The sequence below is a fragment of the Pongo abelii genome, chromosome 9 (assembly GCF_028885655.2).
Source record: "Pongo abelii isolate AG06213 chromosome 9, NHGRI_mPonAbe1-v2.0_pri, whole genome shotgun sequence".
NCBI lineage: Eukaryota > Metazoa > Chordata > Mammalia > Primates > Hominidae > Pongo > Pongo abelii.
Genome location: NC_071994.2, coordinates 58,655,205 through 58,670,309, shown reverse-complemented (window position 1 = coordinate 58,670,309; position 15,105 = coordinate 58,655,205). Strand labels below are relative to the sequence as shown.

General features: G+C 39.9%; 1 protein-coding gene across 11 annotated transcripts in view; it reads right to left on the bottom strand.

Annotated features, from left to right (window-relative positions):
- The window catches only part of UEVLD (UEV and lactate/malate dehyrogenase domains), a 59,484-nt gene that overhangs the window by 37,329 nt on the left and 7,050 nt on the right, over positions 1–15,105 (bottom strand). For 3 of the 11 annotated variants that reach the window (XR_010141872.1, XM_054524613.2, XM_063728509.1), the window contains exons 2-4: positions 12,036–12,120; positions 8,685–8,750; positions 3,530–3,693 (exon numbers count right to left, since the gene is read on the bottom strand). The exons of 1 other annotated variant lie outside the window; for it this stretch is intronic. Coding sequence is in view for 8 of the 10 variants with exons in the window: in XM_054524613.2 (XP_054380588.2) it covers positions 3,530–3,693; positions 8,685–8,750; positions 12,036–12,120 (315 nt within the window). In the remaining 2 variants the exon portion in view is untranslated. Of the gene's footprint in view, positions 1–3,529; positions 3,694–3,936; positions 4,055–6,895; positions 6,956–8,684; positions 8,751–12,035; positions 12,121–15,105 lie in introns of those variants that run through there. 7 more of the 11 variants (XM_054524614.2, XM_063728511.1, XM_063728510.1 and 4 more) reach the window with 6 other exon arrangements.

Below are 15,105 nucleotides of genomic sequence, written 5' to 3'. Positions count from 1 at the left end.
AAAAAGAAGTATTCAATCATGTTCTCATTTTTCAAAAATCATCATACAAATTATATGATACTTTTAACTGTTGTAATGCTTTTCATGAAAAATTATTGAATACTTTTAACTGAAAAATAAAGGAAGAAGAAATGCTAATTCAACATTTCCCAAAAGTAGAAAAATAGCATGAATATGCTTAATAGCCGAATACCTAGGTTTAGGAACGCTCCTTTTTTTTTTTTTTTAACTTTTCATTTTGAAATAATTTCAGACTTACAGAAAAGTTGCAAAAATAGTACATATACTTTTCACCCAGATTACTCAACTGTTAACATTTGATCACATTTGCTTGTTTAGTCTTTCTCTAGTTTTTCTGAACAAACTGAACAAGTAAACTGCAAACATGATGTCCTTTTACCCCTAAGTACTTTAATGTATATTTCCTAAAAGAAAAAGGCATTCTCCTTTTAACCGTTATCAAATCAGAAAATTAACACTGATAAAATACTATCTAATCTGGTACTATATTCTTTTAATGTAATTGGTTAAGCAACCTTGATGAAATTCACTAACCTTTCTGAGCTTCAGTGTCATCAGTAATACAATGTGAATAATAAATCCCAAATGGTTGTTATGAGCAATAAATGAGTCAATGAATGCAAACTATATGCCGTGAGTGTAAAACAGATGTTTATTATTATTCTTAGGAATATTTAGTAGTATGCTCATTTAAAAAGTGCTTAATTTGTCAGAGTCTGAGTTTCACTATTTATAAAGTAAGAAGAGGCTATTAGGGCCAAGAATTCAAATACGTTTGGGGACCAAGCAGATAACATTAAATGTGTGAAGCTGGCAAGTACAAGAAAATCTGGAGAGACGGTTATTGTGGCAAATTGGAAACAGCATGCCGATAGGCATTCAAATTTACATTAAGAACAAAACAAAACAAGGTAAAACAAAACGAACTGTGCTGTTCAAACAAATTCCATAGGCCTAACGTGGCCCTCTGAATCTTTTAGAGAAATTGCAATCCCTGGCCTAGATGACCTCTAGATTCCTTCTAGCTCCAAAGTTCTATATAATTATGCTACATAATTATAATTCCAACTGCATGTGGAACTTAAAGGTGCTGCAGTACTTTTAAATAGGGCAATTTAAATAATGTAATGTCTTTTTAAGACTAGTTTTAAGTGGGGGCACTGTGGCTCACACTTGTAATCCCATCACTTTGGGAGGCTGAGGTGGGAAGATGCCTTGATCCCAGGAGTTCAATACCAGCCTGGACAACATAGGGAGATCCTGTCTGTACAAAAAATTTAAAAATTAGTAGGGCATGGTAGACCATGCTTGTAGTCCCAGCTACTCAGAAGGCTGAGGTGGGAAACTCACTTGAGCCCAGGAATTTGAGGGTGCAGTGAGCTATGATTGTGCTACTGCACTCCAGCATGGGTGAAGACAGCATTACCTTGTCTCAAAAAAAGAGACTAGTTTTAGCTTATAATAAAGAGGCTCAGAACAGTAAAATAAAATCAGAACTGTCTAAACTAAAATTAAGCAAAACTTTCACTAGATTACAAGACTATCCCCGAGGATTTATTAAACAAACAAAATTATGAAAAGAGATGCCAATGAACACCAGAGAGAAGAAACAGGAAACATGAATTCCTGCAACATGGTACAGATGCCAAAATACTACTCGAGGATAGTTTTGTTTTGTTTTGTTTAAAGAAGGGTGTAACAATGGATGGAGGAGAGAAACAGACAATTCAAAAAGGAAGAAACGTATGACTGATAAGTAAATGAAAATGATTTCAATTTCTCAAATAACCAAACAACTGAAAATTAAGAGTAAGATCCATTTTTGTCCTTCCAACTGACAAATTTTTATTATGCCCCATTCATCACATTTAACTGGCAATCTTATTTAAATCATCAGGTAATGCAAAATAACATAAATGTTCACAAAGTAAAATGTCAATTCCTACTACTGATAATCCAAAGTATGTCCTTTGTTTTTCTATTTCTTTTTTCTTCTTTTTAAATGTTTTCTATATAAAAATATAGAAAACCATAAAACAAAGTAAAATGCATCTACAATTATACACCTTTTTATAAGCTGTCTATAAAATAAGAAGCGATAATCCTAAGGCATTCTTTACTCCAACCTCACTGGACTCCAACATATCCCTGTCCTCCAGCCCTACTAGCTTTCTGGGTACATATAAACATACATATTTTTTTTGAGGCGGAGTCTCGCTCTGTTGCCCAGGCTGGAGTGCAGTGGCGCAATCTCGGCCCACTGCAAGCTCCACCTTCTGAGTTCACGCCATTCTACTGCCTCAGCCTCCCGAGTAGCTGGGACTACAGGCGCCCACCACCACGCCCGGCTTATTTTTTGTATTTTTAGTAGAGACGGGGTTTCACCGCGTTAGCCAAGATGGTCTCGATCTCCTGACCTTGTGATCCACCTGCCTCGGCCTCCCAAAGTGCTGGGATTACAGGCGTGAGCCACTGCACCCAGCCTCATATAAACATATTATAAATTATCCTTTTATACAAATTTTTAATTATTTACAAAAATGAGAGAATACTATACATCTGTCTAAACCAATGTATAGAAGATAAGCAAAGGTTTGTTTTAAGGATAATACCTTCTATTAGAGAAAAGGTACTGTAAAATAGGTACCCTCCTACACTGATTTCTACTGATTATAGAAATGTATCATTTTGTGTACCCTTCTGGAGGCCAATTTAGTAATATATAAGAAAATCTTGAAAATATTTAAAACCTTTGGTTCAATAATTCTACTCCAAGAGATTTATCATTAGGAAATTATCAAAGATATATTAGATATATACAAACATTTACATTTAAAGATGTTCATCATTAAATGTCTTACGATAGGGCAATTTGTAAATACAATACGCAACATCCTTATGCTGGATCATCAGGCAACCATTAAAAACCATGTATTTTGAAAATGGTTTAACATGGAGAAATGCTCAATATAATGGTCAATGAAAAATGCAGAATACAAAATTATATAACATGAGGACATAAAACAAATACAACAGTTATATAGATCAATGTGGATGACTTTTTAAAACTTAATATTGGTTAAAACAAAGCATGTCACAAAAGATTACATACAGTATGATTCAACTTATATGAAAGTCAAAAACAGGCAAAACTACAAATAAATATAACATAAAAATCTGTAATAGGAAGGGACATGGAAATAATGCCCCAATCACTTGCTAGTAGCTCCTCCTGTACTTTCTCAAGTGGGAAACGACTATAAAAAGACAGCAAGCAAACAACTGGCTCCAAAACCTGGAGGGAGCAGCTTTGTACAGGCAGTTGTCATCAGGGTTCTGGGACTTGGGTAACCCTGGAGAGCTCAATTTCAAATTACTTCCAAAGACCACATGAAGAATATCATTGAAGGAAAATGCAGTATCATACTTATTTGTACCAGCAGAATCAATGATAAGTATTTAAAAAAAAAAAAAAAAGCTTTCTGTAGAAAATCCAAATTGATCTTACATGGCTCCAGTTTTGGAGATAGGGCAAATATATTCTGCCTTGAGCATCCACATGTTTTCCGACTAAGATTCCCATATTTGCAGTTGGCTTCAAGAAGCAAATAGGGGGAGCGAAAGGGTGAGAATCCAAAATCCAGAAACGAATTGGTATGTTATATGTATTACCTATTTGAGACAAAAGAAACATATCTTCAAACAATAATAAAGCACACACATTATGATATAGCCAGGCAGCATTTTAAGAAATGAGTAGGCTGGGGTGGTGGCTGAAGCCTGTAATCCCAGGGCTTTGGGAGGCTGAGGTGAGCAGATTGTATGAGCCCAGGAGTTTCAGACCAGCCTAGGCAACATGGAGGAACCCCATCTCTACAAAAAATTTTAAAATTAGCTGGGTGTGGTGGCACACACCTATAGTCCCAGTTACTGGGGAGGCTGAGATAGGCAGATGACTTGAGCCCGGCAGGTCAAGTTTGCAGTAAGCCATGATTGTGTCACTGCACTCCAGCCTGGGTTACGGAGTGAGACCCTGTCTCAAAAAAAAAAAAAAAAAAAAGAAAAGAAAAGAAATGAGTAGTCTAGTCAGGTTTACATATAAAGGATTAATGTTAATCAAGGCCTATTCCCCCCCCCATTTCACCCACATTCACATTGGAAATATGTTCCTATTAGATCACTGGTATAACACTTGAGTAAGTTTAATTAAAACAATGGCCAAATCATCCACCCTGCCTCTCAAAAAAAAAAAAAATCAAATTTTCAAAAATGTTTACTAATATAGCCAGAGTGGCAGCCCAAACCCTGATGGAGTCACTTCCTACATTAATCACTACACATTAAAGAAAAGGAAAGGAATGTCTACTGAAGGCTGGGCGTAGTGGCTCACACCTGTAATCCCAGCACTTTCGAGGTGGGTTGACCACTTGAGGTCAGGAGTTCGAGACCAGCCTGACCAACACGGTGAAACCCCGTCTCCACTAAAAATTCAAAAAGTTAACCGGGCATGGTGGCAAGCACCTGTAATCCCAGATACTTGGGAGACTGAGGCATGAGAATGGCTTGAACCCAGGAGGCAGAGGTTGCAGTGAGCCGAGATTGCGCCACTGCACTCCAGCGAGGGTGACAGCGCAAGACTCTATCTCAAAAAACAAAACAAAACAAAAAATGTCTATTGAAGGTATTCCCCTGGTTGATCAAGGATCTGTCTCCACCAATGCCCCTCCCCAGCAGTATTCATGCATTTTAACAGCCCATGACTGGCAAAGCACCTGGTGACTCAGATTCCTGTGTCTAAATGGTAAGATTTCACCACTAGTTCACTAGCCTCTTCTTCCTTCCCTCTTTCCCATCAGCAAATACCTTGACTCCTACCCTGCACATCTAGCTTTTAGTAATTCAGCACTGAAGAATCCGAACTCCTGATACAAAGTCCTCAGATTTAAAGGAATTATATCATAAGAACGTAACTTAAGTTGGATGTAAACAAAGTTTAGATAGGTGTGATCTTAAGGTGATACACTGGTAGGCCAAAATGGGAGGACAGCTTAAGTCCAGGACTTCAAGACCAGCCTGGGCAACAACGCAAGACACTGGTGTGGTAGCACACATCTGTAGTCCTAGCTACTCAGGAGGCTGAGGCGGGAAGAATGCTTGAGCCCAGAAATTTGAGGTTACAGTTAGCTATGATCACACCACTGTACTCTAGCCTAGGCAACAGAGCAACACCCTCTCTCTCAAAAGAAAAAAAAGAGGCCAGGAGTGGTGGCTCACGTCTGTAATCCCAGCACTTTGGGAGGCTGAGGCGGGCAGATCACGAGATCAGGAGATCGAGACCATTGTGGCTAACACAGTGAAACCCTGTCTCTACTAAAAATACAAAAAATTAGCCAGGTGTGGTGGCGGGCACCTGTAGTCCCAGCTCCTCAGGAGGCTGAGGCAGGAGAATGGTGTGAACCCGGGAGGCGGCGTTTGCAGTGAGCCGAGATCGCGCCACTGCACTCCAGCCTGGGCGACAGCGCAAGACTCCGTCTCAAAAAAGAGTCAAAGAAAAAAAAGGTTACATACATCTCTAAAAAATGGGTGTTTGAAGAAAAAGTATCATTATGACTTAACACAATGTTGGCTGTATAAGAAATAATACCAAAAATTTCTAGAGGTAAACATAAGGTAGTATTAACAGAAGTTCCATGTAGATGGGAGGACAGATATAGGCTTCACTTCATCCCTTCCCAAATGTTTAAATGTTTTTTTAGCATAAGCATGTATAATCATTACACTAATAAAACTAGTTAACTAAAAGAGAGTAAAAAAGGCAGATAAGGCTGGGCGCGGTGGCTCACACCTGTAATCCCAGCACTTTGGGAGGCAGAGGCAGGCAGATTACCAGAGGGCAGGAGTTCAAGACCAGCCTGACCAACATGGAGAAACCCCATCTCTATTAAAAATACAAAATTAGCCAGGCATGGTGGTGCACACCTGTAATCCTAGCTACTCAGGAGACTGAGGCAGGAGAATCGCTTGAACCCTGGAGGTGGAGGTTGCAGTGAGCCGAGATGATACCACTGCACTCCAGCCTGGGCAACAAGAACAAAACTCCATCTCAAAAAAAAAACAAACATAAAGGCAGACAAATAATAATGGCCACATTTACTGAGCATATACTGTCACACACTATATGCCAGGCACTATGCCAACAGCTTTACTTACTGTAATTCATTTAAGCCTTACAACTGTGAGATGGGCTCTACTATTGGCCCATTTTACAGATAAGAAAGATAATATACATTCTGACCTTCTGATCAGCAGGGAATAATTAGTGTGCATTCACATTGAGTTGATATAATTCCAAAGCAAAGGAAAAGTGTAATGCAGAAAAAAAAGGTGGGGGGAGGACCTGAGGAAGACCCCAGCATAAGAATCAATGACATAACTCAATGACTGCAGGACAGGCATAGTGCCAATCAGCGGGATTTTACCAATGGTATTAAGATAACCTTTCTGCCCTCATGTTACCTCCCTCCTCTGTATTAGAAACGGACATGCTACTAAGCAGTAATTCATTTAAATTCACAAGCTCCTCTGTTAATATGCAACTACCCTTGAAAACACTGAGGTGGGTTAAGAATTGGCCTTTATCTCTCAGAATGAATCACCTTAATCAGTTTCCTTCCCTCTTCCTCTCCCTTCCTCCTTTCCCTAATACCCTTCTCTTACCTTTCTTTTCAACACCTAACCAAGATAAATTCAGAATACAACTTAAGGGCAACAGGTCTGAGTAAAATTCTCTATGCAGCCAGGAAACAGTCTGAAAGCTTGGCAGGGAAGAGCAAGGAAAGAAAAGAAAAATCAACTCTATGCCTGTTCTGCCTACCTCACTCTGCAATCTCTGCATGGATCCCATGGCTAGCTGCATTCATCTCCATCCATTCTCCTATGCATAAAAACAAAATGAATTCCTACACATTTCCTTAGTGCCTACTATTGCAAAAGGAGGTATCATGGTGGGACATACACAGAAGCAGAACAAAACATGAGTGCATCTCTAGCAACAAGTCATGACTGGGGGTGGGGAGTGGGGAATTAAGGGGGTTTGTGATAATCCAGGAGCTACCACAAAGAAGCACCTACTTTAAAAGAAGTCCCCCCAAATGCAGCTTCCTAGTGTCTTTTGGGCAATGTATTCTCATTGTACAATGCTGAACTCTTTTCATTCTCATTGTACAATGCTGAGATCAAAGTTACGCTGTTCTCTCCCTATTTGGTTTCCAGATCTTTTTCAGCCCCCCTTTCAGTGTATCTTCTGTTTCAAATGTCTCAGTAAGCCACTTATTCCTAAGCCCTTCAGTCAATAATCAAACTAAACTATTTAACAAATACCAAAAATGTCCTTTAAGCACATAACTGTATATTAGTGATTATGGATGTTATTCTTCCTGGGATTATTTGCATTTCAAAAGAACAGTGAACTTTTTTTTTATTGAGACTGAGTCTCACTCTGTCACCCAGGCTGGAGTGCAGTGGCACAATCTCGGCTCACTGCAACCTCTGTCTCCCGAGTTCAAGAGATTCCCCTGCCTCAGCCTTCTGAGTAGCTGGGATTACAGGCGCGTGCCATCAGGCCTAATTTTTGTATTTTTAGTAGAGATGGGATTTCACCATGTTGGCCGGGCTGGTCTCGAACTCCTGACCTCAAGTGATCTGCCCACCTAGGCCTCCCAAAGTGCTGGGATTACAGGCATGAGCCACCACACCCGGCAGGAACAGTGAATTTCTAATGGTGAAATTTCAGGCACCACTTCAGATAAATATTTGGAAACAAAGGTTCACTGGTGTTCTTAAAAGCATACTATATACAAGCAACCTCTTGTGATTCTTATCTGAAAGGTTAGTCCTTGATGAACATAGGAGAAGTAGGTCTGGAAAAATGGAAGGAGTTAAGTATAAGAAAAGTCAGTGATTTGTTTTCCTTTATTTTTGGGCAAACACTTAGCTATTCTAAACTGCTAGGTCACTCTAAAATGTGTTCCTTTCTTTGAGCTTTAATGGCCTCTGTGTTATACAATTTTCCTATTGGAGTCTGAGTTTCAGGCTAACACTAGCTGTGTGATCTTAGGTAAATCAGACCAGGCTAACATTCAGTTTCACCTATGGAATGGAGATAATGCTATATCACATAGAGAGGAAAGGAGGGGAACAAAATATAGATGTAATGAAGAAAAAAGTCACTCTCCCCAAGGGCAGGCCTATGTCTGTCTTGCTTTCCTTTGTACCCTGGAGCCTTCCAGAGTAGTGGTAGTAGGGGGTTTGCGATAATCCAGGAGCTACCACAAAGAAGCATCTACTTTGAAAGAAGTCCCCCCAAATGCAGCTTCCTAGTGTCTTTTGGGCAATGTATTCTCATTGTACAATGCTGAACTCTTTTTAAGAGATTGAAGTTACGCTGTTCTATTTGATTTATCTAGTTAATAGTAAGTATTTGTTGAATTGAACTGAACTTGTTGACATTAATATAGGCCTTCCTTGACTGGAACAGATCCAGTAAGGTTCTGTATAGGTCATATATCTGTAACAATAAGAATGTTATGGCACAAACAAATTTAAGTTATTCAATGAACTGCTCTTTTAGAAAACTCACACATTTTTTCAACTTCCACACTTACCCTGATACATCACAGGAATTGTGCCAGTAAAATTCAGCAGGTCTTTCTGAGAACTATCTTTAAAAACTAGAAGAAAAAAAAAAAAGCCCCAAAATGTGCAATCAGAAACAGAAAGAACTGTAGTAAAGTATGTAAGTGTGCACAAGTGTGTGCTCATGAATACACACACAAATACACACACAATCTCTAACCATAATCTAGGAATCGGTAAATCTGTCAACAAGAGGAAATGACTAGATGTTGTTTACTTAGAAAGCAGTAAGGGTAGCTGAAAGAATACAGAACTTTGATACTGAAACCCCAAGTTCTAGGGCCACCTTCCCCACTTAGAGGAATGTGACTTTTGGTGACTTTAATCATCTTTGATCTTCAGTTTTATCATCTATAAAATAAAGATAATAAGACTGCCTTACAAAGTTGTCAGAAGGATCAAATGAGAGAATTTGAAAACTTTTAAGAAGTACTATAATATGTGGGGCCATTATTAAATAATTGTCACATGTCAGTTGCAAAGCAGTTCCAACTCCTCTCACCTTGGTGTCAACACCTACCTCCACTACACCCCCTGTCAGCAGGAAGAAGCCAGAGTGATCAACGGCCTTTTCCCATTTTCATTAGCCAACACCTTAAGATTAAGGTGTTTTAAAAATCCAGAGGGAGGGGTTGAAATTGCCTTTGCAAAATTATGACTGAGACAGCGAAAAAGATCTAACCTAACCAACTCCGTCTTCCTTCTAACCTTTAAGCTGTCCTTGTTCCCTCCTGGGCATAGGCTGAACTCACTTTGGGAAGAACTTAATTTATAATTTATAGTTTAAAACAAAGACAAAAACAGCCCTTTCCCAAAACAAACTTCCTTCTTGCCTGGGGACTAGACTGCCTTTGTAAGACTAACAAATAAGCCACAAAATTAAAAATTATGGTTTATGGCCGGGCGCGGTGGCTCACACCTGTAATCCCAGCACTTTGGGAGGCTGAGGCAGGTGGATTATTTGAGGTCAGAAGTTCAAGACCAGCTTGGGCAACATGATGAAACCCCATCTCTATCAGCTGGGTGTGGTGGTTCCCAGCTCCTCGGGAGGCTGAGGCAGGAGAATAACTTGAAGCCAGGAGGCAGAGGTGGCAGTGAGCCAAGATCACACCATTGTACTCCAGCCTGGGCAACAAAGCGAGACTCCATCTCAGAAAAATAAATAAATAAATAAAGTAAAATAAAATAAAAATTATGGTTTAGTAATCATGCACCTGGAGGCTTACAAGATTCTGGTCCTCCCTAAACTGCTCCTAAGATCAGTGCTTGAGATATTTTGCAGGCCCTACACTTGATGGATCAGCAGGCACCACCCAGATTGATAAACTGGCTCATCTGATCTTGTGGCCCCAACCCAGGAAGTGACCTAGAGCAAGACAACAACTTCAGCTTCCCATGATTTCATCTTCTACCTAACCAATCAGCACTCCTGGCTCACTGGCTTCCCCCCACCCACCAAGCTGCCATTAAAAACTGTTCTCACAATGCTCAGGGTGACTGATTTGAGTAACAGTAAAATTCCAGGTCTGGCAGTGGCTCATGCCTGTAATCCTAGCACTTTGGGAGGCCAAGGTGGGTGGATCACTTGAGGTCAGGAGTTCAAGACCAGCCTGGTCAACATGGTAAAACCTCATCTCTACTAAAAATACAAAAATTAGCAGTGCATGGTGGCATGCACCTGTAGTTCCAGCTACTGGAGAGACTGACGTATGAGAATTGCTTGAACCCAGGAGGGGGAGGTTGCAGTGAGCTGAGATCGTGCCACTGCACTTCAGCCTGGGCAACAGACAGTGACTACGTCTCAACAAACAAACCTCCAGTCTCCCGCAAAAACAAACCAAAAACCAAAAAACAAAAAAAACATTATCACATGTAACAAAATCAGTTATAGTCACTTTTAGAATCAGAAGAAAAACTGCCAGCATTGCTTTCTAAAGCAACCTGTTAGATCAATAATTACCTTCTTTGGTTTCTCTAATTCCATTATTCTCAACCTTTTTTCAACATTCGTATCTCTGAAATTTCAACTTTCCCATCAATAACTGGGACACACTGATAGAGAATCAATGCCCTAATCTCAGGATTGAGTACAGGAAACACTATCTCTGGTTTCAAACAATCAAACTACCTTGGAGGGGGGCCTTTGGGCCCTCATGAATGAGATTAGTGTCTTCATAAAAGGGCCCATGGCCGGGCACAGTGGCTCACGCCTGTAATCCCAGCACTTTGGGAGGCCGAGGTGGATTTATCAACTGAGGTCAGGAGTTTGAGACCAGACTGGCCAACATGGTGAAACCCCATCTCTACTAAAAATACAAGAAAATTAGCCAGGCATGGTGGTGGGTGCCTGTAATCCCAGCTACTCGGAAGGCTGAGGCAGGAGAATCGCTTGAACCTAGGAGGCAGAGGTTGCAGTGAGCCGAGATCGTGCCACTGCACTCCAGCCTGGGCGACACAGCAAGACTCCGTCTCAAAAAAAATAAATAAATAAATAAAAATAAAGATAAAGATAATAAAGTAAAATATTTCTTAGAAAACCAAATTCTTACTATTAAGTGAACAGGATAAATAAACTGTTAATAATTTAGAATCAACCATATATATATGATAGGCCGAATAAAGGTCCTCTAAAGATGTCCATATCCAACCCTTGGAACCTGTGAATATGTCACTTTACTTGGCAAAGGGATTTTTTAGATGTGATTAGTGACTCTGATCATTTGGGTAGCCTTAAAAAAACTAAGGAGTCTGAGATGAAGATATTATCCTGTATTACTGGGGTGGGTCTAATCTAATCACATTGGTCCTTAAAAGCAGAGAATCTTTCCCAGTTGTGGTCAGAGGGCGATTTGACTATAGAAGAATGGTTAGAGACAAGCAACACTGCGGGCTTTGAAGATGAAGAAAGGAGACCAAGAGCCCAGGAATGTGGGTGACCTCTAGAAACTGAAAAAGGCAAGGAAACATTATCTCCCAGAGCCTCCAGAAACAAAGGCAGTTGACACTTGGATTTTAGCCAAGTCAAACCTCTAGTTCACTTTCTAAGCTATAGAAATTTGTGTTGGACTTCTTGCCTACAGAATTATAACAGTAAATGTGTGTTTTTTAAAGCCACTAAGTTTGTGGTAGTTTGTTACAGCAGCAATAGAAAACTAATACAAGACATATTGTATTAATTTAAGCTTTCTCAGAAATTGCAGGTCATAAAGTATAGCTGAAAATCAGAGGATAAAAGAGAAATTACAATTTTACAGCTCTTTAGGACCAAAAATTAGTAGTTCAAATAATGCAGCATTTAAACTAGAGGATATGATTCTTACCATAGGTGTCCATGGAATATTTGAAATGTGGGAAAAACATATTTACATTCTTTAGTTCTTCCACAGTTAGGTCCCTGAACTTGTACTGAAAAGAGAAAAATAAGCATGGAGTAAGAATAAAGCTATAAGCAAAAGAACAATTGCAGTTAACTTTTTTTTTTTTTTGAGATGGAGTCTCACTCTGTTTCTCAGGCTGGAATGCAGTGGCGGGATCTCAGCTCACTGCAACCTCTGTTTCCTGGGTTTAAGTGATTCTCCTGCCTCAGCCTCTTGAGTTGCTGGGATTAGAGGTGCACACCACCATACCTGACTAATTTTTTGTATTTTTAGTAGAGGCAGGGTTTCGCCATGTTGGTCAGGCTGGTCTCGAACTCCTGACCTTGTGATCTGCCTGCCTCGGCCTCCCAAAGTGCTGTGGTTACAGGCGTGAGCCACCACGCCCAGCCTGCAGTTAATATTTAACTGACAATTTACCGTGTGGTAGGCCCTGAGCTCTACAAACAAGAATGGTATTTGATTTAATCTTTTTAACAACAACCGTACCAGGTAGGTAGGGCTTTACAACTGCTGTATAGGAGCAGGAGAAGAAAATGAAAGCTAGAGAATCAAAGTAACTTGCTGAGTCATATAGCAAGTTAAATAGTGAAGCCCGAGCTTAAATCCAGGACCAGAGTCTTTAATCTCTAAATCAAACTGCCTCCAAATACCTCCAGACAGCTTAAAAGATGAGGCAGAATGAATCACCCCTCTCACCACTATGCAGGATCCAACCGTCTTTTTGGCATGGCTCATTCACTTGAGACACCTCGACTTTTCCCTCCCACCTTCCTGGCACTGCATCCTGGGTTTCAAATGGAAAACAAAAGCATGCAAGGTTCTGTAGTCAGGTGTGTGAACTGCCTCTTCATTTATCCAGATGTCTTCTCAGAGATACTGACTTGGTTGTCTTGTGGGAAAAATCATTTAAATTCTTTAAGCTTATTTTCTCATCTGCAAAAATAAATAATACTTACCTCTTACACTAGTGGTTAGGTTTAAATGAAAGAAAATAAGTATATTAAGAGTTTACCATTCTGAAGATGGATTTGAGACAATTCCTTTTACAATGGCATCAAAAAGAATAAAATATTTAGGAATAAATTTAACAAGGTACAAAACTTAGACTCTGAAAACTACAGAACATTGTTGAAAAAAATAAAACAGACCAAAGTAAATGGAAAGCATCCCTTGTTCATGGACTTGAAGGTAGTATTGTTAAGATGGCAATTTTCCTCAACAGATTCAACACAATCCCTATCAGAATCCCAGCTGGCTTTTTTTTTTTTTTTTTTTTTTTTGGCAAAGATTTACAGACTCTAAAATTCATTTGGAAATTCAAGGGACTCAGAATAGCCAAAACGATCAGGAAAAAGAACAAAACAGCTGGTGGATTCATAGTATAATCAAAAGACAGACTATCATCAAAAGGAGAAAATAACAAGTGTTGGAGAGGATGTAAAGAAATCAGAACTCTCACACATACACCACTGCCAGTGGCAAAATGATGCAGCTGCTTTGGGAAACAGCCTGGTAGTTCTTCAAAAGACTAAACACAGAGTCAGGGTTACCACATGACTGAGCAATTCCACTTCTTAGTATACACCCAAGAAAAATGAAAACAGGTATCTACACAAAAACTTGTATACAATTGTTCATAGCAGCATTATTAATAATAGCCAAAAAGTGAAAACAATTCAAATGTCCATTAACTAATGAATGAATAAAATGTGGCATATCCATAAAATGAAATATTCAACCACAAAAAGGAATAAAGTGCTAATATATGCTACAACATGGATGAACCTTAAAAACACTATGCTAAGTGAAAGAAACTAGACACAGGAAGTGCCTGCCTCTAGTCTTGGCCAGAGACTGTGCTTCCCAGAAAAAAAAAAAAAGAAACATTAAAAATAAAAGAAATGAGACACAAAGGCTACATATTTTATGATTCCATGTATACGCAATATCTCGAACTGGCAAATACATAGAAAAACAAAGTAGACTAGTGGATACCTAGGATTGTGGGAGTTTGGGAGAAAATGGAAGAGGCTTGCTAGTGGATCCTGTTTCCTCTCTCAGAGCCTTACGTTGTTCACCTGCAAAAAAAGATACTACTCGCCGGGCGCAGTGGCTCACGCCTGTGATCCCAGCACTTTGGGAAGCTAAGGTAGGTGGATCACCTGAGGTCAGGAGTTCGAGACTAGCCTGACCAACATGGTAAAACCTCATCTCTACTAAAAATACAAAATTAGCCGGGCATGGTGGCAGGCGCCTATAATCCCAGCTACTTGCGAGGCTGAGGCAAGAGAATCGCTTAAGCCCGGGAGGCGGAGGTTGCAGTGAGCCGAGATCGTGCCATTGCACTCCAGCCTGGGCAACAAGAGCGAGACTCAGTCTCAAAAAAAAAGATATAGCTCTACTGCCTACAAACTTCAACCGGTGTGTATGAAGGTCTTACAATTAACATATGTAAAAGTGAGATAATAAACAAAATATGTATACAATAGTAAGTACAGGCAGGAAACTACAAATTGACACAAAGAACATCTAAGTTACAGAAAGGCCTCTGGAGAAGCTGAATCTACATTTCAGCCTAGAGTCTAGAACGGTATAGAAAATTAGTGGTTAAACCAGGCATGGTGGCTCACGCCTGTAATCCCAGCACATTGGGAGGCCAAGGCAGGCAAATCACTTGAGGTCAGGAGTTCGAGAACAGACAGGCCAACATGGTGAAATCCCGTCTCAACTAAAAATACAAAAATTAGTCAGGCATGCTGGCATGCACCTGTAATCCCAGCTACTCAGGAGGCTGAGGCAGGAGAATCACTTGAACCCGGGAGGCAGAGGTTGCAATGAGCTGGGATCACCTCACTGCACTCTAGCGACAGACGGAGACTCTGTCTCAAAAACAAAAAAAAAAAAAAAAAAAAGAAAATTAGGGGGAAAAGGGAAGGTCATTCTAAGATGGGGAAGAATTTGCTAGAAGAGAAGTCTGATTATAAACAACTTGAGAGCAGGAATCGTCTTTCAC